Below are 21,523 nucleotides of genomic sequence, written 5' to 3'. Positions count from 1 at the left end.
GGTGTGGTCAGGCCGAGTTCCACGCTGACCGGGTGACCCAGAAACACGGGGGGTCCCTACCTGTCCCCTCCCCGCCCACCGTCAACATGTGTCAGCTCTGAGGCCGGCCCAGGGCAGAGCCGCAGAAAGGGGCCGGAGGAGGCCCCGGGGAGGCCCGAGGAGGCCCCACCACTTACTGCTGCACTTGGTGGCTGCAGTTGGCGCTGGTGAAGCTCACGATCATCTGCAGCTTCTCGGTGGCGTAGTTGACGAACTGCTGCTTGAAGGCTCGCTCCTTGGCGCGGGTGGTCCACGTGAGCCGCTCGTACAGGTACAGGGCCCCGTACATGCTCAGGGACACCGTGATCAGCTTCCAGCCGATCGTCTTCCAGATCTGTAAGAGAAACAGCGGCCGCGAGCGTGGAGCAGCCCCGCGCCGGAGGGCCGTTCTGTTCGGGTAAAAGGACTCTCCCCTGGGCGGTTTAAAGAGGGACCAAAGGAAAGGAAACGCTCCTCTGTCAGTCTGTTTCTAAGGCAGCTCTTTCGGAGTTTCACTGTCATGTATCGTGCTGTTTGGAATAATGTCAGGCTCCCTGTCTTAGATTCAAGTTCTTCTGGGCAGGAAGGCCTAAGGAGGGGGAGCGCCGGCTGACACCCGCTCTGCCTACTGAGCGCTTCCCCAGCGGCCTCCTTCTCCCCTCCGCAGCTCAGGACGGCCCACGGCCTTGAACCCGAGAACGGGTGATCTCCGAAGTGCAGAAGGAGCAGCCCGTGCCGTCTGCCATCCCCAGAGAGGGCTCCCTGGCCCGCCGGCTGCTCTCCGAGCCTCAGGTTCGGCGTGACCCAAGCGGGAGGAGCCCCTCCCGTCTCCTAGTCCTTCGGGGTAGGTCTCCACAGGCGCCGTGAGCACGAGGGGAGCCTGAAGACAGAGGGGGGAGACCGACGTGGGTGCAAAACTCGGCCAACCACGTAGATTTTCCAGATGTATAAGGGGAGGCGGGGCGGGTAACAGCATCCGCCAAGAATGTCTGAGCACGGAATGGGCTGGGCTAGACGAGGGCCTTCACTTGGATGGGATCTTAATAAACAACAGGAGATACCACGGCCCAGTTCTGGTTTTATTTTTGCTTATAAGGAAAATAACTTTTCTGAGAGCTAACATTTATGCATGGCTTACTCTGTGCCAGACACCGTACGAAGCACTTTTCAATTATTTGATCTTCACAAAAAACCTCGGAGGTAGGTGCTATTATCATTCCCATTTTACAGTTGAGGAAACTGAGGCAAGTAAGAGGTCACACAGGTCATGCAATATGTTGAGAGAAGCAAGAGCACCCAAGAAAAGGGACATTAATGCTAGGCCTACCTCTAGAGCCCATGAGATTAAGTGAGAATGTAATATGTACAAAATGCTTATGGTGGCTATTGTAGTAACAAAGAACTGGGAACCAAGAAGGTGCCGATCCATTAGGAAATGGCTGAACAAATCATGGTCTATCTACATAATGGAATACTTTTGGGACATAGAAAATGATGACTGGACAGTTTCAGAGAAACCTGGGAAGACCTGTATAAACTAAGTAAGTGAAATGAGCAGTCTCCAAGAGAAAATTAATACAGAACTAATAATACTTTCAAAAACAAACACTTAAGAAATCTATAAGAACTCAGTGCAATGACCAATGAAGATGAAAGGAGCTACTCCCCAGATGATAAGAGATAATAGAGGTGATAGAGAATGAATAAGACTTTTTTTTTTTTAAAAAACCCTTACCTTCCATCTTAGAAATCAATACTGTGTATTGGCTCCAAGGCAGAAGAACAGTAAGGACTACGTAATGGGAGTTAAGTGACTTGTCCAGGGTCATACAGCTAGAAGGTGTCTGAGGCTAGATTTGAACCTAGGACCTCCCATCTCTAAGCCTGGCTCTCAATCCACTGAGCTACCCAACTGCCCCCATGAATAAGATTTTTTTTTTTTTTTTTTTTTTTACCCTTGTACTTCGGTGTATTGTCTCATAGGCGGAAGAATGGTAAGGGTGGGCAATGGGGGTCAAGTGACTTGCCCAGGGTCACACAGCTGGGAAGTGGCTGAGGCCGGGTTTGAACCTAGGACCTCCTGTCTCTAGGCCTGACTCTCAATCCACTGAGCTACACAGCTGCCCCCTTGAATAAGATTTTTTAAAAGAATATGGTCAATGTGGACATTTGTTTTGCTTGAGTATGTTTATTTTGCAAGAAGTGAGAAATGATAAGAGGGAGAGAAAACTAATTTTAATTTAAAAAAAAAAAAACAACAAAAATTTAATTTATAGTCACCTAGCCCAGATAAACATCTTTGGTTTCTGAAAGAACTTGTAGTTGTGACTGCTAAGCATTGCCAACGATATTTTTAAGATCATTTTAGAGAAGTAACATAATACTGGAGAACTGCAAATAACTCAATTTTCTAAAGAGAAAAAATGGGGGAGATCAATAGATCATGGTCATTGAATCCAATCTCATTTTATAGATGAGGAAACTAGGATACAAAGCAATAAATGTCTGAGGCTATTTTTCCTTACTCTTGATCCAGTACTCTATCAACTATACCACTGAGTTGCCAGGTCAGTAACAACAACTTCAATACCAGGGAATCCTAAATGAGATGGCTGACAAACATCTAAAAGGGGAAAAAGGCTAGAAAAAAATCAACATGACTTCATCAAGACCAAGTCATGCCAAACTAACCTCATTCCCTTTTCTGTCAGGACTATTAAATGAGTAGATAAGAATGCTGGGGATAGAGATTTAACTAAATTTTAGCAAAGCTTTTGATAAAGAAACAAACTATTCTTTTTTCTTTTAAATGTAGGGTTTAGAATGTAAAACCCGGTGGAATTGTGCTTTGGCTACTGGGGGGGGGGAGGGTCTGGGGGGTTGGGAGGAGAGGGAAAGAACATAAAACATGTAACTATTGGGAAATATTCAAAATAAAAATCTCAAATAAATAGATAGATATAGGGTTTACAAAGTGTTTTATCTGCCTTATCTCATTTAGTTCACTGAATATGCAAATATAATTATTAACCCCATTTTACAGACAGAGTACTAAGGCCAAGAATTTAATTGATTTCCTAAAAGCCCCACAACTACTGTGTCTGTGGCAGAATGGAAACTAGATCCTCCTGATTGACTGAGTTTCTGCTTTAATCTTCACTTTTAAATACTCAGTTCCCTATTTTTCCTCTCTCGCTCTAGCCCCTTCTCTGCTCACTTAGAAGGCAAGAAGTACAATATCCATTCTACATACGAGGTTACCTTAGCCATGTTGTGGAGGGGTGGGGGGTTTGGAGAGAAGAAAGGAAGAAAAATCAAGCCAGAAAAAAAAATCTTCATTCTGTGTTCAAAGTCTGCCAAGTTTTCTTTCTGGAGGTAGACAGAACTGTTCATCCTGAGTTCTTGGAAACTATTGTGGACCAGTGTATTGATTAGTTATACAATTCTTTTAGAGAAGACAAGAGAAATGGATTTGATGATAATGGAAACTGATGGATTCAGAATTGACTGGATGACCAGTCTCAAAAGGTTCTTGTTGTTGTTAATTGTTCAATGCCAGTATGACAGAAGATTTCCAGTGGAGTGCCCCAGAGATCCGCACTAGGCCCTCAGATCTTTAGTTAACATTCCTATCAGTGAATTTGACAAAAACATAGGAGTGCTCTTCAAACTTCAAATGACACGAAGTCTACAGGGATAGCTAACGCACTGTTCTGACAGCATTGGGTTCGAAAAGTACATGGACAGGCTGAGGAGCTTGGCTTCAATCTAATAAGATAAATAATGAATAGGGATAAACACTTGGGTACAAAATTAATGAACTTTACCAAAATAAGATGGGCAAGGCAAGGTTATAAAGTAATTTTTTTTTTAAAACCCTTAACTTCTGTGTATTGACTTATAGATGGAAGATTGGTAAGGGTAGGCAATGGGGGTTAAGTGACTTGCCCAGGGTCACACAGCTGGGAAGTGTCTGAGGCCGGATTTGAACCTAGGACCTCCTGTCTCTAGGCCTGGCTCTCAATCCACTGAGCTACCCAGCTGCCCCCGAAAGTAATTTGTTTTGAATAAGATCCAGGGGGGTTTAGTGGGTTCCAAGGTCAATGAGACAGCAGTGTAATATGACAACTCAATGAAGCAGAAGATGGAGCTTACAGGAATAAGAACTGGCAGGACCAGTGGACTCCTTATCTCAAGGGTTAAGTTTAAGGAATTTAAGAAGGATCTATTAACAAGCTGAAAAGTGTTCAAGGAAGAGCACCAGGACGGTAAAAACCTGGATTCTATGTTACTTGTTTTGCGTGACTCCAGTGGACAAGAGGCCAAAGTAGGTTTAATGTCAGGAAAAGCTTCCTAGCAATGAGAGCATTCCCAAGGGCAAAGGGCTGCCTCCCAGGGAGCTCTCCAGTTCTTGGAGCTCTTCTTCCAAGCCAAGACTAGATGATCTCCCTGTGAGCTATGGCAGAGCTGAAGATTCCCTTCACATATTGGTGGAACTTCTGGGCCACAATGAAGTCCTTTTCAACTCTCAAATCTTGTGGGTCTGTGACAAAGACGACTTCTCAGCAGTATGTGGAATACATTAAACTTTCCCATACACTAAAGATAATCACAGATAGATAAGCTTGCAATGTTCACTATCTTACGAATAAGTAAAATTAAATGGGTAAATTCATTTTCTTTATCCCCCAATCTGCCAGGTTAACTGCCTGGGAGCTGCGATTCTCAGATTTATTACTTTCACATACCTGGGGGGAGGGGAAAGGGGAGGAGGTAAAGAGCTACAAAAAAATCATTATGTTTCATATTACTAACCATACAATTTAGAAACAAGTTCTTTAATACTGAAGATCATCTGGTATAGTGTACATCTTTCAAAGAGATATTTTTATTTGTGATCAGACTTTCTAAACATTTTCACAATTGCATACTTTTTTAACCTACAAAACTCCTGAATGTTATCACTGAGCCTGGAATCAGAGCCAAGGATGTCCTTTTCCTGGAAGTCCTACAAAGCACTATCCAAATGCTGGCTGTAGTTCAGAGACAGAATAATGTTACTCACCACTCCCCCGACAACAATGATGCCCATAGAAGTCCTTGAGGTTAAAGAAGCTAACCCTGTCACCAGGGTAACCATCAGTTCTTCCTGAGACACAGCATCCGGTGTGGCAGGATTGGGAGGAGCAGAGGGAGTAGAGGCTATAGATCGAGGCACCTGGTGGCAATATGGAAAAACAAACAGAACAAGACAGTTATATTTACAAAACTCTACTAAAAGTTGCCCCTTTTTCTAGTTTTCTCAAGGCTGCATGGCTGGTTGCACAAAGACCCTCTCTTTATCTTTTAGCCCTCTAATTCTCCAAAAGTTGTTGAATCTAAAGGAAAAAAAAAGTTATTCCCTTAATGAGTAATTCACAAAGTCTTTCTGAGGAAAATGGAGATGGAAACACTAATAATAATGCAGAAACGGTCATCTGTTCCCCCCCCCCCACACCCCCACCCCACGACCTCAAAAAGCTCATTGTAAAGAATGTGAAAAATGGCCTGGCTAAAACAGTAAGCAGACTGTAGTCTAAATTTTCCTGGGTCAACAACTGCAGTTTGGAAAAGACATCGTCCTGCAATTCAGTTGAATTAAAGGTTGGAGTGTATCAAAGACAACAGAAGCATCTGGGTCACAGAGAGCCAGCGGTGCAGGACTCCCTGTAGTTGAGTGGATTAACTACACCTTCCGGCACATACTGGAGAGGTGGCCGTGGTGCGTGGAAGGAAGGACAAGCAGACCATCTCACAAGACACTACCATCCTGGTGGTCTGAGAGGTTAATGGCTGCCCTTCATTCTGGGTCTTCTTTGGCCTTACTATGTGGCACCTCTCTCTGAGAGGAAATGTTCCAGGCAAAGGTACACTTTCTGCATCTTTCCTCATCATCTTATCAGTCTGTGGCCACAAAGTCACTAATGTGCTCACAGTCACAACGAATCACCACCTGCGAGTAAAGCCCCATCCTTCCCGTAAACGTGTGCCAGCTTCAGAGGTCAAAACCTTCAGAGGCACAGAGACCTATAAAGGCTTAAGGAGAATCGAGATCTCCCAAAGTCGAGGGCCCATTTTCTCTCAAAGACACACTTTGTACATCAAAGTGAAGAGTAGCCAGATTGAAAGCAACTGGTCTGTATGCTAATGGTATGACAAATACATCAATGAGCCAGCTCTGGTTTTTTAAAATTACATGCAATAAAACATAAGTTTCAAGCAGAATTTAACAAGTTTTACTATACCTGTAAAATGGGCTCTGATAATCCTAAAAGGACCCTCTGGGCATTTGTAGGGCCCAAGAACCGGCTAACCAGGGATGACCACCCCAAGGAAAACCGAAATACGATATCTTCTTGGAAGTCAGAACACAACTTGTGACAATTCAAGTCATAGCTGAGATCAAATTTCTTACAAGGGATTAATAAATGAAGCTTATTCTGTATACCAGCAGGAAGTAATGGCTTTAAATTTTCTGAAAAGCAGAAAAAAAACAACATTCCTTTCAAGTATGAGTGGGTTTTGTGTGTTTTAAATTTTTTCTACAATAAGTATACAGTAAGATTATACTTGTTTTAGACTCTAAATGATCACGCTAGTGCGAATATCAATAATATAGAAATAGGTCTTGATCAAAGACACATGTAAAACCCAGTGGAATTGCTCGATGGCTATGGGGGGGGTGGGGAGGGAGAGAACATGAATCATGTTACCATGGGAAAATGTTCTAAATTAATTAAATAAATTTTTAAAAAGATTATACTTGTTTTACCTTTAAAATAATACAAAACCCCTTAGAACTATATGAGAAAGCAGAAAAACTATCAATGATGTATTACTCTTGGCAACTAAAGAGTTCAAACTCAATGTAATACTCATGGACAAGCACAAAATTTTTATCAAATGACGAAATAAAACTTTTAAGTTAAAAAAAAAACTCCATTTTAGGGCAGCAAAACTATTACCAATCATTTCCTGTTGTGACTGATACATTGAGGCATTGACTTCAGTGGAACAGCGATCTGCTAAATTTCTTCCCATACCATCTTCTATGTGCTTGTTTAGTTCCTGTTGTTAAATTTATATATTATTATTATTTTTCATAACCAATTATATCCCAGGGCAGACATAAAACAATATTTTATAATAGAAATCTTTCAAGTCTAACAAAAGCTAACATTTTGGGGCAGCTGGGTAGCTCAGTGGATTGAGAGCCAGGCCTAGAGACGGGAGGTCCTAGGTTCAAATCTGGCCTCAGCCACTTCCCAGCTGTGTGACCCTGGGCAAGTCACTTGACCCCCATTGCCTACCCTTACCAATCTTCCACCTATAAAGTCAATACACAGAAGTTAAGGGTTTAAAATTAAAAAAAAAAAAAAAAAAAAAAAAAAAAGCTAACATTTTTTTACTCAGATTAAAAATTATTCCATGTTGCTCCATAGTTTCATAACTAGACCTTGTTTCACAAAGGTGTGTGTCTGTCTGTCTCTCTCATCACCTGCTAAAATGCAAAGATCACTTCCATCATCTTGCTTAGGGAGGAAAACCTCTCCTTGCTTCAGCTTCAATTAAATTAAGCAAACATTTATTAGGCACCTACGTGCAGAGCAGTGAATTCAACTGAATGTTCTGTCATTCTAAAACGACAAATATTAAAAGGAATAAAATCTTGGATAATGTTTCAGCCAAGTTAGACATCATATATAGAAAAGAGCACATAATGAACTCCATTCTACTGACCAAGGCAAAGACAATTCCATTTGTAAGCCTAGTGAGGACTCTTTTAATGTTTGTTGTAACTAACATAGAAATAATGACTAAAAGTAAATAAAGGATATGTGGAGGCTAACATGTGAGTCTATCTGAAAATGTCAATAGATCTAAAATGGCCTTTACTAAGACCCTAAGAAGATTATATCCAATAGTATAAAATAAGGAAATAACACACACGAGAACTGGGTGGGCATGAAACTTACAGTTTTATACATTCTGAGCACACTTGGAGAAGGATGGAAGTCAGAACAAAACTCATCAACCAAAACAGAAAGGCGACAAATTTCGTCTGTCATGGCACATGAAACCTGAGAGCATTAGAATGAGTCATGAAATTGAGAAACATCTTAAAACATCCCAAAATACCACCATTCCCAAGACAAGCCCCTTGAGACTATTCTTAAATGCACATACCTTGCTCTCTACCTCAGCTGTAACCTCTTTGATTTTTTTCTTAACATCTTGTGTTAAAAGGTTCATCTGGTTTCTAATAAAGTCCAATCTGTCAGTCTGGTCCTCCCTCTCCTCCAGTGAATAAATCCTAAGGTACCATTAAGGGGCAACAATATACAGTTAAGGCATATATAAAGGAATTAAAGCAACTAAGCAAGCCTAAGTCTGCTCACAGAAATTTATACAATAGTTTAAGGCATTAAAAAACCCCCAAACTAACAGTTAACCATTTATGTTAGATTAAATTAGCAATGTGAAAGAGTAAAATGAACTTAACTTAGTCATTACTACTGCTAACAGGCTCTATGAATGCTAGGGCTACCCCTCCCTCCTTTTTGCTTTCCCACAGGGCCAGAAACCAAGGGGGCACTCCAATACTAGGTGAATCAGCTGCTTTCTGATATAAATTATATTTTGTTTTGGGGGAAGCATTTGGAAAATCCACAAAAGGTAAAGTAATCTAATTTACTGGTCTAAGACAAACCATAATTCTTATTCCTATCAAGATTTTAAGAACAGAGCTTAAATTTCCTTAATTTAACAATTCTATGGCACTCCCTAAGAAAGATCAAATAGTTTATAACTAAAAATAATGATCCCTGGCCCCAAAATGGTTCTTTACTCCTATAAAAATTCTGATTCTCTTATCAGCAGGCCTGATTCCCTCCATACTCATTTCATATGCTGCTAAATTAGTTTATATTCTGGTTATTGAAAATATATTTTCTGCCCTATAAAAAACAGGAATCTCAATGACGACTGACTTTGTGTGCCAAAAACTTACAGTTGAGTTGTGATTACTTTGTAATACATGTGAACATTATCATCCATAAAAGGAGACAAAATGCTTAGTAAATCAAAGGTGATTTTGGAATATGTTATATTTTAACGTATTTTGTTAAATATTTGACCTTGGAAATAAATCTAAGTGATTACTAAAAATTAACATTCTTTCATTGGAACAAAATGAAATCATACCTTTTCTCAGCAGCTGCCACGTTTATTGAATCCATTATGTTTTTCACAGTATCTATTATCTGTTTAGCTCTGATAGTGTGCTGTTCAAACTTTGTTTTCACTGCTGACTGCGAGATACACTCCTGCGAGGGGCCCAAGCCACAACACATTACTGTAATTCCATCTCAACATGTTCAGGAATTTAAAACACAAAAACTTGCTGTTATCAAAGTAAAACCCTCCCCTCCAAAATAAACAAACAAATAAATAAATTATGCCAAGCATTTAAAGCTCAAAACTTAAAAAGATTTAACAGCAAGTCGCTATCTTTGTGTATTTTTCCACAGTAATGTGCAGTCAACTGTATAACAAAAGATTAAAAAAAGAAAAAAGGGAAAAGTATGGTGATATGAGTTAAAAATTCTAACACAAAGAAACAGGATAACTTCCCCCACATAAAATATTTGTTACTATGAACCTATTTAATCTTTCTAGCCAGTCCCCAATTTTATACATTAAAGCAGGTAACCTAAAAGCTTTCCTAAAAAGGAAAGTTCAATTTCATTTTGTTCACAATTTTATGCTTCAAAACTTAGCTGAAATATGCCATTAAAATAGCTAGAATCAGATTAAAACTAAACTCTAATTTTGAAGACTTTCAAAAACAACTCTTGCAATTTTCAAAACCATAAATATAAATACATCTGGTTTCCAACAGCTATAACATCATCATATGACTCCAATATGATTTATTCTCCTAAATCAAGGACCAAAATCAATTGGTTTCGTTTTATCTTTAACTCAATATGGGGGTTAATAGTACCTTGAATACTTAAATGGCTAAAATTTTATTAAGTTTTTCAAAATAATGCAAGAACTATTACATTAGGCCAAACAGTCTCCTATCAAAAGAACATGGTTGCTCTTTTTGAGCCTGGCACTGAGAAGTTGAGGAAATACCAAAGAGCCTTAGTTTTTGTTAACATGAATTCTTCAGCCTCTATGTTTGGCCTGTGCCACTTTCTGAGAGTCTAAAATGAGCTCCCTATGTTGAGTCCTGGGGAGATGAAGTCTGACTGGGACGGGGCTGGTAGCCTCCTAAGTAGTGGGGGGCAGCCACATGAGGATGCTGGACCAACCCTGGCAGGTTGGCCCCTTTGTCCAACTTCTAAAAGGCCGAGTCTTCACCCACAGTCTCAGAGAAGTGTCTCCAGAGTGTTCAGTGACTTGTGCAGGGTCAGTAGGTGTCAGAGCTCTTCCTGGACTGGACGACAGATCTCCATCCACAAGAGACACTGTCTCTGGCGGGGTAAAATCTGCTCTTTTCTTTATGTGTCTTAAAGCGTTCTCTTTCTCTAGTGCCTCTTGATTTGGTTTCAGACTTCAAAAGGCACTCATTAGATCTGGTGTCATAATTTGGTAAGTAACTGATTGGCTGCCCAAGTCATCCTTTATTATTTTTTAAAACTGACCATATTCCCTTAACTCTGATCTTTTTCCTAGGCTGAATCCTCCTCAATCTCTATTTTGCACTCCCCTCTCATCAGCCCCCTCCCTTCTTTGAGGTATATAAGAGCAAGAACTACTCACTCTATGTTAGGATGGAGCTAAAACTTTAATTTATTAGGACTGGTAGATTCTTTTCATGGGTCTTTGCTGATGATCTCTGGGTCATTTTCCCCACTGATGTAGAAGAACCCATCATTTAACATAAGCAGGTATCCTACAGCAGGGATGTCCAACTTAAATAAAAACAAGACCACCAAACACTGCTAAGGATCCCTGAGGGCTAAGTAAGGGCCACTCAAGGATACTTGAGGGACACTTAGAAAATCAAACGTTGGGCTGGCTAAGTGGATCGAGAGTCAGGCCTAGAGACAGGAGGTCCTGGTTTCACATCTGGCCTCAGACACTTCCCAGCTGTGTGACCCTGGGCAAGTGACTTAACCCCCTTTGCCTCCCTTACCACTCTTCTGCCTTGGAGCCAATACCCAATATCAATTTCAAGACAGAAAATGATTTTTTTTTTAAAGAAAATCACGTTAAAATCCTTTTTATTAAATTTCAGTTGACTAATTAATTAATTCTCATCTGGTTCAGGCTGCACTGGGGAGTTTTATGGGTCACGTACTTGTGTTTGACACTTTAATCCTAAACAAATGCATTTTTTACTTCTTCAAAACTGGTAACAATGCATGCCTTAGTTTATTCAATCACTAAAGAGGTTGTAAATGATCTCTTATGGACACTTATGGATACGCATCCCTAGTTAAGTTACCTTAAATTATATGATGAAAGCAGAAAAGACAAATTTTAGAAAGAAAAAAAAACAAAAGCAAAAAGAATGATTAAAAGGCAGGCAAATGCTCCTCGATGAAGTAGATCTAGGTTTCAGCCATGAAGATTCAGTTTTATAAGTAACAGCACAATTTAAGAGCTAGACTGGATAGAAAAGAAGAGCTCCAAAAGTTAATTGGAAATAGAGGTGGATTATTTAAGTTTTAAAAAAAATAAGACTGAAGAGGAGAAAGCAGTAATAAAACTGTCATTAAAATAGAAGTAACAACAAATGAAGTCCATTTTTCATACTGCACATCAAATACAAAAATCTTAACCAAATTTGTCAAAAATAGTATTTAAGATCCATTCAGTGTGGTGGTTCTTTGTAATCTGATTCACTTGCTTTTCTACACAATCCTTACAAGAAATAAAACTTTCCTTAAAACAAAACAAAATACACCATGACATGCCGCACTACACCTTTGTTGATGTTAAAACTCAGCAAATTAGCAAACCATCCCACTGAATCTGGTACATTTGTGTTCTTGGCCTAAAAAATGCCTCCCTTTAGGAACTCTTAGCTGTGCAAAGAGTCTCAGAAAAGAAGAAGCTGACCTAATACTGTAGGATGCAAAACTAGTAGAAGTCAAAAGCTCACTGCCACTGGCTACCTAAAGCCCCCAAGATGCCTCAACGTAGACAACAGTCACTGAGCAGCTCCTAGATGCAGAAATTAGTCTCTTTTGCAGAGACACTCCTGGATTTTGACCTTTCAAAACTGCCAGTTTTTTTCCATTTTAGGAATTCCATCTTTCACAAGGGATAGTGGTACATTATTCCTATGTGAGATGGAGACAGAAGGGGAAAACCCTAAATGAAGCCCCATGTGGCTACAGAGTAGTCCCCCAAGCAGCACTGAGGGAAAGCACAGAGGTGCTATCAAAGCGGTGATTGAGGTGATTTTAAACAAGAGAAACAACACTGAGATTTCCAACTGGTATTCAGATCATGAGGATCTGCCCTAAATTTTTTCTAGAAATAACTATGAACTTCCTAATAAAAGTATAATTAATAGTTCCTAGGTAGAATAGGAAGGTAACAGAATATGGTGCCATCAAGGGAATTTTCATTCCTGAAGTTCAACTCACTTCATTTAGGATCCATCCAGTTCCTAAGAAAAGTCAACTATCATCTTTTTTTTTTTTTTTTTAAACCCATACCTTCTGTAGTATTGACTCCAGGGCAGAAGAGCAGTAAGGGTAGGCAATGGGGGTTAAGTGACTTGCCCAGGGTCACACATCTGGGAAGTGTCTGAGGCCGGGTTTGAACCTAGGACCTCCCGTCTCTAGGTCTGGCTCTCAATCCACTGAGCTACCCAGCTGCCCCCTCAACTATCATCTTTTAAGAGATCCATTCCCTTTTATGTAGGCTACTTTATTAATTACCAAACCACATGATGAATTCTATGGACCCATCCCACACCTTCTCCAAAAGTCATTATTGAAAAAGCTAGATGTTCATGGGCCAGCAGAAACCATTAATCCTCACATAAGCCTCAGGCAAAAATATACATATATACATATATATTTAAAGTATTAATTTTATGGCAATAATTTCAAGCATTTCTGAAGTATAAAAAGATTTACTGAGAATATGATTGAATGCACAAGTTGCTTTCAGGCCACACAATTATCTTGAAAGTTGATTATTTGAAGATTTTTTTAAAGTGGAAGCTCCAACAAGCTCTGAATATAATATTTTAAATAGCATATCAATTGAGCTAAAACTAACCCCATAGTCTATTCTGCTTATCCCAACTCTCCCGTGGGAGATGTCCTTGGGAAAATGTATAAAAGGTACTGGAGAAAAAAGGTCCTAGAACTGTTATTTCATTAATTTAGGGAATTCTCAGCTAAGGAAAATCCTGTAACCAACTAACTCTAATAAAGCTTAATTGATTCTGAACCCAACTAACTCCATCTTGGTTTCCAGGAATAATCACAGGGTCTATTGTAGTAACAATGTCTATCTGAAGGAACACTCTGTACTTTTATCCCTTTCCAATAGCTATTTTTTTGATGCCATTAACAGTCTACACTAGATATTCAAAAGCTGATGTTTCTTAAATGCAAGGAAGCTTTTGTGTTTCTGTGCATTCCTGTATCTGGTTAGTACATCCAAAGCTCACAGAGTAAGCACTCACTGCCTTTGGTTTTATTGCTTTTATATATGAAAGAAATCTTAGGCTAAAATTTAATTGAGCTGGTACTACACACTCTGCGGGCATCTCCTTTGCTTATAAATTAAGAATCTGTGGCAGTAAATGACTGCCTTTCCACAAACTTGGGAAAGCACCTTCTCGAGCAGCCAGCAGAGCTGTCAGAAACCATACTAGAGACCTACTTTTTTCGGACTCTGAGGCCAGCTCTTTATCCACTATGCCAAAGTATTCACCCCTAAAAATTCTTATGCACCCCCCAACAGCCCAGGGTTTGACAAAAGCACCAAACTCCACATCGGCACAGGGAACAATGAGAAGGAGAAGAGGACAAATCGCATAACCCAGCCTTCTAACGGCAGGCTCAGAGCAGGCCCTTTCCCCTCAACCTCTATGCGGTCACATCCTTCCCTGTGTGATGGCTGGCAGGAGAAATAAAGTGATGAACCTTCTAGCTAGAGAGGAAGTTTGGCCAACCAGCGCCACAGCTGTCTGCCTTAGAAGGCATCAAAACTCTTAGTAATCTGGGCTCCATCCTGCTCCCCACCAGTAGGAGAGAAGATCACACAAGAAACACACCATACTGGGCAACTGGCTAGAATTTCTCCCTAACCAGCCAGGGTACATACAGACAAGGTGCAAAGAGCACCCCAACTAAGGAATAATCATTGACTGGAGAGGGCCTGGAGTTTTCAAATCTCTTTCTTCTTCAAAATCTCTTCTCTGGGGGCAGCGGTATAGCTCAGTGGATAGAGCCAGGCTTAAAGACAAGAGGCCCTGGATTCAAATCTGGCCCCATATACTTCCTAGCCATATGGCCCTGGACAAGTCACTTAACCCCCACTGCCTAGCCCTTACCACTCTTCTGCCCAATATTTAGTGTCAATTCTAAGATAGAAAGTAAGAGTTTAAAAACCATAGGAGAGTTTTATGTCCCTGTACAGTAGTGAAAATCTTTTTTTTTTACCTTGCTCTTCTATAAACCTTCTTGCATTCTCTATATCCCTCTACTAGTTCTGATCTCAAAGGGGCAAAAGGGTGATTCTCCCCTCTTACCTCCCCCCTACCTTTTGTATTCTAGAGATCATGACTACTAGACAAAAGGCAATATTTGCAGGCTTTGAGAAGAATTTTTTAAAGTGAATGGAAGTCTCTAATGGCTCTTGTAGAGACAAGAATGACTTGAAAGTAGTCTGTAGCAATACAAGAAGCATATTCAAAAATCTCCTTTTTAGCTTCTCCACAAATAGCAACAAATATTTCTCTAGTCTAAAAAGCCCTTCAGACTTTTCAAGGTGAATAAAAAGCCTTTCTGGGACAGAAAGATTGAAGGGTAGAAACCAAACCCAGAACAACGACTACCTTTGGTCTTCTTACAATAATTGCGCCCCCAGTGCTTTTAGAGACCTGTGACCTTTCTCCTTTGGAGACCATTCAGTTCTAGAGAGGAGATGGGTGAGGGAAGGAACATAATCACTGAGTGACTAGTATTCTATTTGGAGAAGTAGAGTGTCAACCTCAAATTGGACTTTTAACATATTTTGCAATTTTCTTTGTTCAAGATTCCATGTTACCTCAAATCATCTTGGGGGAAGCAATATGCCCAAAGGCATGGAAAGATCTGTAATGATTCAGACATTCTCATTTACACATTCTCTCTAAGCTAGAAATGCTTGGATATTAGAATAATGTTAATAAAAACTGTTTGGCAAACTTGACCCTAAAACAGAGTACAATGTGAATTTTTTTTTTCAACACTGTTCAGGAATGAAACAGAGGACGAGCTTTAAAGTACACAGAAAGAAGGAAAAGAGACATTTTTGCATTCTCCACTCACAAAGCTTACAAATTAACGGAGTCCCAGCTTCTTCTCTTCTATCTGGCCTTTCTGTGGCACACCAGTACTGACAGACCAGGTTGGAAAAAAATTAATGGAAACAACAGCAAAGCAATGGCATCTTACCACCTACCTAGGAAGAAGTTGGAAATCCAAACAAATCCTACCTCAAAGATTTGTTCAAAGTTCTGAAACTCCTGGAATCTTGTCTGAAATCCTTCAGCAAGTGCCCCACCTGTAATAGTTAGGGTAAAGATTCTATAAGGATCTACAAGAAACTCTTGCCAAACCCTTCTCGATCAGTGCTACCTACCACTCTCGGGCATCCCTTGTGCCTTTTGCTTTCTGGCGCTGAGAACTTCCTTTGCTGAAACAAAGAATATGCGATTCTGTGCTTCACAGGGATCCACCACTTTGAGCTCCTCCACCAAGAAATTCAGGCATCGTTCCATGTGCTGCTTACGAACCTGCACAAAGTGAGAGCTATGAAAAACCTTGAAGAAAGAGCAATGGCAAAAAAAGTTTGGTTATATGCAAAATGAGGGTATTAAGACTCAGATTAGTGATCTCTAGCATTCCCCTGCTGGCTCCATGATCATTATCTCTAAAGCCATTAAGAACATTTATCCTTAAAACATCCAATATCCACCATGGCCTTTCTCCAGGATCCCATGATATCCTTCAGGTCCATTTCACAAGACCACCAAATTAGGTGACTTCACATTTTGGTAGTTCCCTCAAATTCCAGTCCCACATGAAACAATCGTATACTAAATTCTACTGGTCAGAGGATGCTTGTTTTGTTTCAACATAACTCGGCAAGTCAAAGAAATTTTCTTTCTATGGCAGCTAAAGTTCACAAATAGGAGATATTTTTATAGTCAAAAGTAAAAAAAAAAAATCTCTGAAATATCTAGGAAAAATGATGACATGTTAGAATAAAACTACTTATAAAACAAATGTAATACAATCTGTATCATTTTAATATCTTCTTTAAAATTCCCAGAAACAAAAGTACGTAGAACTAAAATGAAAATATCTTCTAATCTGTCATTCTATATTTTTCTTTAAAGGGGCTCATATTCAGATCCAGATCACACACACACTTCATTTTTTCCTAAACCAATGTTCCATTTGTGAACAGGTAAGAAATAGGTTCCATTTGTGAAAGGTAAGAACATTTGTGAACAGGTAAGAAGAGTGTTCCATTTGTGAAAGGTAAGAAATAGATAAGCAGGGAGAAATAAAAGAGAGGGAAACACACAGTTAAGTAATCATAATGGTGAATATAAACAGGATGATCTCACCCATAAAATGGAAAAGGAGAGCAGGATAGATTAAAAGACAGAATCCCACAATATACTCTCTATAAGAAACACATTTAAAGCAGAGAGTAAAGGTAAAAGGGTGGAGCAGAATCTATTATGCTTCAACTAAAGTTAAACCAGTGTTCATGGGCCAAAGGCATAGCTTTAATAACATTTAGCCCTGCAATGCAAATAAATTTCCTGGTCTGATAATACAATGCTTCTATGATCATTTCAGAAGTTAAGAAAACAACTCACATCTTCCATATATTCAGGTTCTGAGGCAGAGGCATCCCATCGGTTATTTAGGATAAAGATATTAGGCTTAGAAAGTCGCTCATTTACCTTGTGAAAAAAGTGTTTTTCCTAAAAGAGGCCAAAAAATACAAAACTCATTTATTCAAAGATATACAGTCAATTTACATTTAAGAGCTAAATTTTAGTTACTATGATGCAAACATTTTGGATCTCTCAGAAAAATTTAAACATTGGAAAAGGATATCAAATAATTTTGTTTCTATTCTATTAAAATCAATTGATAAATGGGGAAATTAAGATAAATAATAGCATTTACACAAGTGTTATAACTCTCTCTGTGTAAAAGAACCAAGGAAAACCCTAAATACCTTTATACTGAATCCCAAGTCTTTAGACTACATCATTACAATGTCTCTGTACCCACTTAAAAGGGTGTTGAAGAAGAGAAAGCTGAGGCAGGTTGTGGGAAGCCTGACACTGATTTCTGTCTACAAATCTAGTAAACCACTAGTAAAAAAGTGTTTTACTGACTTCTAATCAGATTTGTGTAAGTTCTAGTAAATCCCCCTCAAGACTATAATTATTTTAAAAGAGTTATGCTCTTCTCTCAACCTAACACTCCATCTGTGTCTTAATGACAGATAACATGTTAGCCTCAAACATTACTGAACAACTAGGCAAAGGAATAGAAATTTAATGTCAAAAATCAGCTGTACAAAACTGCAAATATGGTCAGAAAGCCTTCTTTGAAGACAAAGGCCGCCTTTCTGTCCTGGTCCCTTCGCCTTCTTTGTTTGCCAAACTTGAGTCAACCAAAGACCCACCTGGACTCATCTCAGATTACCATGATCATAAGAAGTCAAGTGATGTACAAAACGATTGAAACCTTGGAAATTCTCCAAAAGACAAGTCTTTTGTGGTAAAAGAAAGCTACTAACTTCCACATATAATTATTATTGTTTTTTTCTATTCTACCACTTTTCAAAATTATCACTGACAGAGTAATGAATCCCAACATTAAAAGACAGAAATGTGATTAAATCATACCGTGTTCATTAGTGTTGATTCTGAATTTGCTACCAAAACAAAGACATCAGCATCTAAACAAAATTTATCAATCCAGCTATCCAGCTCTGTAGTGACATCTGTGCCTGGGCTATTGAGATAAAATAAACATGGTTAGACAAGAAAATGACTTTTTTTAGTGAAAATTCAAAGAATTATTTTTTTTAAACCCTCACCTTCCATCTTAGAATCAATACTGAGTATTAGTTCTAAGGCAGAAGAGTGGTATGGGCTAGGCAAATAGGGTTAAATGACTTGCCCGTGGACACAGAGCTAGGAAGTGTCTAAGTATCCAGGACATCCCATCTCCAGGCCTGCCTCTATTCAGAGAACTACCCAGCTGCCCCTTGAAACAATTTAAAAAAAAAACAAACCTCTTACTCTATAAACTGAAAACATAAATACTAAGTAAAATAGATTGTAGTCTCCATAGAGCAGATCATGCAAAATAATTTCCATAAAGAAATGGTTCTAATTATAAATTCAAGGCTTAGGAGTTAAATTATTTTCTTACCTATAAAAGTGAGTATTTTTTCTTGGGTTACAATAAGCCAAAAGCTTGCAATATGCACACCTGTTCTACTTAAAATCATGTTCCACTGCTGACAACATGGTTTCCAAAACATAAGTGGGTCATTCGAAATGGAGAGAAATATTTAATAAGGGTATGCCTTAATAAGGGTATGGCAACACTTCTATTACTCTAGACATGAAAAAAGTAAAGCCACCCACATAGGTGCAACACTCTAACAAAACTAGTCCAAGAAACTCAATACTTTATCCTTTTCACTTTCTAATCTTAAGAATTTTTTCTACGTACAGGATGAAATGATATCTGATAAAGTCAACAAAACAAGTTGAACACACAGACTTACCTGTCTACTAAAACCAGGTCATCTCTCAATAACGCACACTTTGCCTTAGGCCAAAATACATGTACAAGACAGCCAGCTTTCAGATCTTTGTCCATATGAAGAGCATGGGCCAGCTGGTTAACAGTCTGAAAAGAAAACAAAAGGGTTTCTAGTCTTCAAGGGCTGCAGAAATCAAAGCGAGTAGGATGTCCATTTTCCACTCAAATAAAGAAGGCTAAGTTTTAAAAACATGTTCCTGGTCTTCCTAATTGTTTCTTGCCCATTGTCCTGTTGAGGAGAATACTTGGATCTGGATGTAAAATGATGGATAATGTGAGTAAAAACCACATTTACAGACTGTGTAAGCTATTTCAGGGTCAGGTTAGCCTGAAGCCTTCCTGACTCCAATACTCATCCTGAGAATTCAGTGGAATTTTCAGTAACTTGGAGAGAATATTCTATGGGCAAGGCAAGATCTATAGGCTCTAGGTTTCAGGGCCTAAGTATTGAGTATTATAACTTTAGGCCATATGTGAGGTTAGTGGGTTGGGGTTGGTCTTAGGGTCAGGAAAACATGGGATCAATTCCACCTTCTGACACCTAATAGCTATGCAAGCACGGGCAAACCCTACCAGTTGTCAAGACTCCAGGCCCCAAATTCTCTTAGACTAAGTACCTGAAGAGCTGCTGGTCTGTTGTGAGGGAGGGAACTTTATACCCTCTCCTGATTAAGTCACAAGTCAGGACCAAAAGGAAAAAAGCAACAAAAAGGAGTTTAGGCAGTGTGCTGATAGGTGCCGATTCCAAAAAGTGCGGCTGCATTTATCTATGTCTAGGTCTCCTTTATTTGAGAAGAATTTAAAATATCAACTATGAATGATTTCCACAAATATTTAATTTCAGGGATACTGAAAGATATTTAAGACAGAAAATGTCTTAGTCCTCACCAGCGATACAAAAAGTACAGAATAAAGAGCTGAAAAAGCTAATATTTCCAGGCAAGTTCTCCAATGATGGTGCACACCTTGACACTTTTCTTCTCATCTGATCCTTCCGTCATCAGATAACCTTTATCCCCATCTGTTCCTTCCACACTCAGGAAGCAGTTTGTTGTGTGGCCAATGCCACTGGGAAGAACTCTGTCCCATAACATCGCATTGATGACAGAACTCTTGCCACTGCTTGTCCTAAAACAAGAGAGCAGGAAAGGAGAAGTAGAAAAACACACTGAGAATAAGAACTCTAGGGGCAGCTGGGTAGCTCAGTGGATTGAGAGTCAAGCCTAGAGACAGGAGGTCCTGGGTTGAAATCTGGCCTCAGACAATTCCCAGCTGTGTGACCCTGGGCAAGTCATTTGACCCCCATTGCCCACCCTTACCACTCTTCCACCTATGAGCCAATACACAAAAGTTAAGGGTTTAAAAAAAAAAATAAGAACTCTTCCTCTTCGCAGAGATCTGAGGCCTGTGAAGTTTTAGGACTTCATGTCAAACTCTATGACCATATATATATGTAGCCACTGGTCTTAGAGGTAAGATTTTTTTTGCCCCCTTTTTTGTTCATATTCCTCTAAATTTAGAAATACTGCAAGTTTTTTTCTTTCTTTCTTTTTTTTTTTTAAGGGGAAGAAGAGGGCTTAATCCGAAATACGGATATCAAATTTAACCTCTTTTATGAAGTTCCTTAACTAATGGGACTGGAGAAAAAAATCATGAAATAGTGTTGACAGTATCCACTACAAATTTGCTATATATTCTCAACCTGCATAACATATACTGCTGCATAACAATTTTTTTTTTAATTAATCTATTTGCTTGTTGGTACATTAAAATTCTCCTCTCCCTACTTTCCCTGCACCATATGAGGCATTACTCCCCCCAAAACACGTATTTCTAAATTATGTCTTTCATGTTTCTATTTATTAGTTCTTTCCTGGAGGTCGACTCTCACGAGTTATTTGTCAAATATTAATTCTGTAGGTATAATATAATGTTCTCTTGGTTTTATACATTTTGCTCTTAATAATTTCATGTAGATCTTTCTAAGTTTTTTTTTTAAATTAAGCTGCTCATCATTTCTTACAGTGCATTCATATTCCTTTTATACACCTCCCCATAGCAGCACTTGCAAAACTTTCATTCCTTAAGTCTTCAGTGGCTCCCCCTTCCCTAAAAACTCTCCACTGAGAACCTTGACTCATACTTCATGGAAAAAATGGGGGCCTTTACCCTCATCTCAACTCACTACACACTATCTCCTTCTTTGCTGTCTTTTATGAAGTGGTGGCCCTTCTCCTTACCTGGGCAAACTTCTCTATGAACTATGAACACACACCCAATTCCCCTACCGTCCTATCTTCTCCAACAAGACTGTTCCCTCCATCCTCCCTATCCTCTCCATAATCTTCCACCTCTCCCAATGTACCTGTTACTTTCTTGCTGCCTAAAAACATTCCCCCAAGACT

The 21,523-nt window shown here is 39.4% G+C and overlaps 1 protein-coding gene across 1 annotated transcript in view; it reads right to left on the bottom strand.

The window, feature by feature from the left end:
* Nucleotides 1-21,523, bottom strand: part of MFN1 (mitofusin 1) — a 39,131-nt gene that overhangs the window by 2,609 nt on the left and 14,999 nt on the right. Inside the window, exons 4-16 of the mRNA XM_044670943.1 lie at nucleotides 20,084-20,246; nucleotides 19,081-19,205; nucleotides 18,188-18,296; nucleotides 17,141-17,248; nucleotides 15,889-16,042; nucleotides 15,743-15,810; nucleotides 9,262-9,383; nucleotides 8,245-8,371; nucleotides 8,034-8,138; nucleotides 7,023-7,125; nucleotides 6,303-6,532; nucleotides 5,084-5,236; nucleotides 177-373 (exon numbers count right to left, since the gene is read on the bottom strand). Coding sequence (XP_044526878.1) covers nucleotides 177-373; nucleotides 5,084-5,236; nucleotides 6,303-6,532; nucleotides 7,023-7,125; nucleotides 8,034-8,138; nucleotides 8,245-8,371; nucleotides 9,262-9,383; nucleotides 15,743-15,810; nucleotides 15,889-16,042; nucleotides 17,141-17,248; nucleotides 18,188-18,296; nucleotides 19,081-19,205; nucleotides 20,084-20,246 — 1,764 coding nt within the window. The remainder of the gene's footprint in view (nucleotides 1-176; nucleotides 374-5,083; nucleotides 5,237-6,302; nucleotides 6,533-7,022; nucleotides 7,126-8,033; nucleotides 8,139-8,244; nucleotides 8,372-9,261; nucleotides 9,384-15,742; nucleotides 15,811-15,888; nucleotides 16,043-17,140; nucleotides 17,249-18,187; nucleotides 18,297-19,080; nucleotides 19,206-20,083; nucleotides 20,247-21,523) is intronic.

This window comes from Gracilinanus agilis, chromosome 3 (genome assembly GCF_016433145.1).
Source record: "Gracilinanus agilis isolate LMUSP501 chromosome 3, AgileGrace, whole genome shotgun sequence".
Lineage (NCBI taxonomy): Eukaryota > Metazoa > Chordata > Mammalia > Didelphimorphia > Didelphidae > Gracilinanus > Gracilinanus agilis.
Note: the sequence above shows the minus strand (reverse complement) of the source record. Positions and strands in the feature narration are given on the sequence as shown.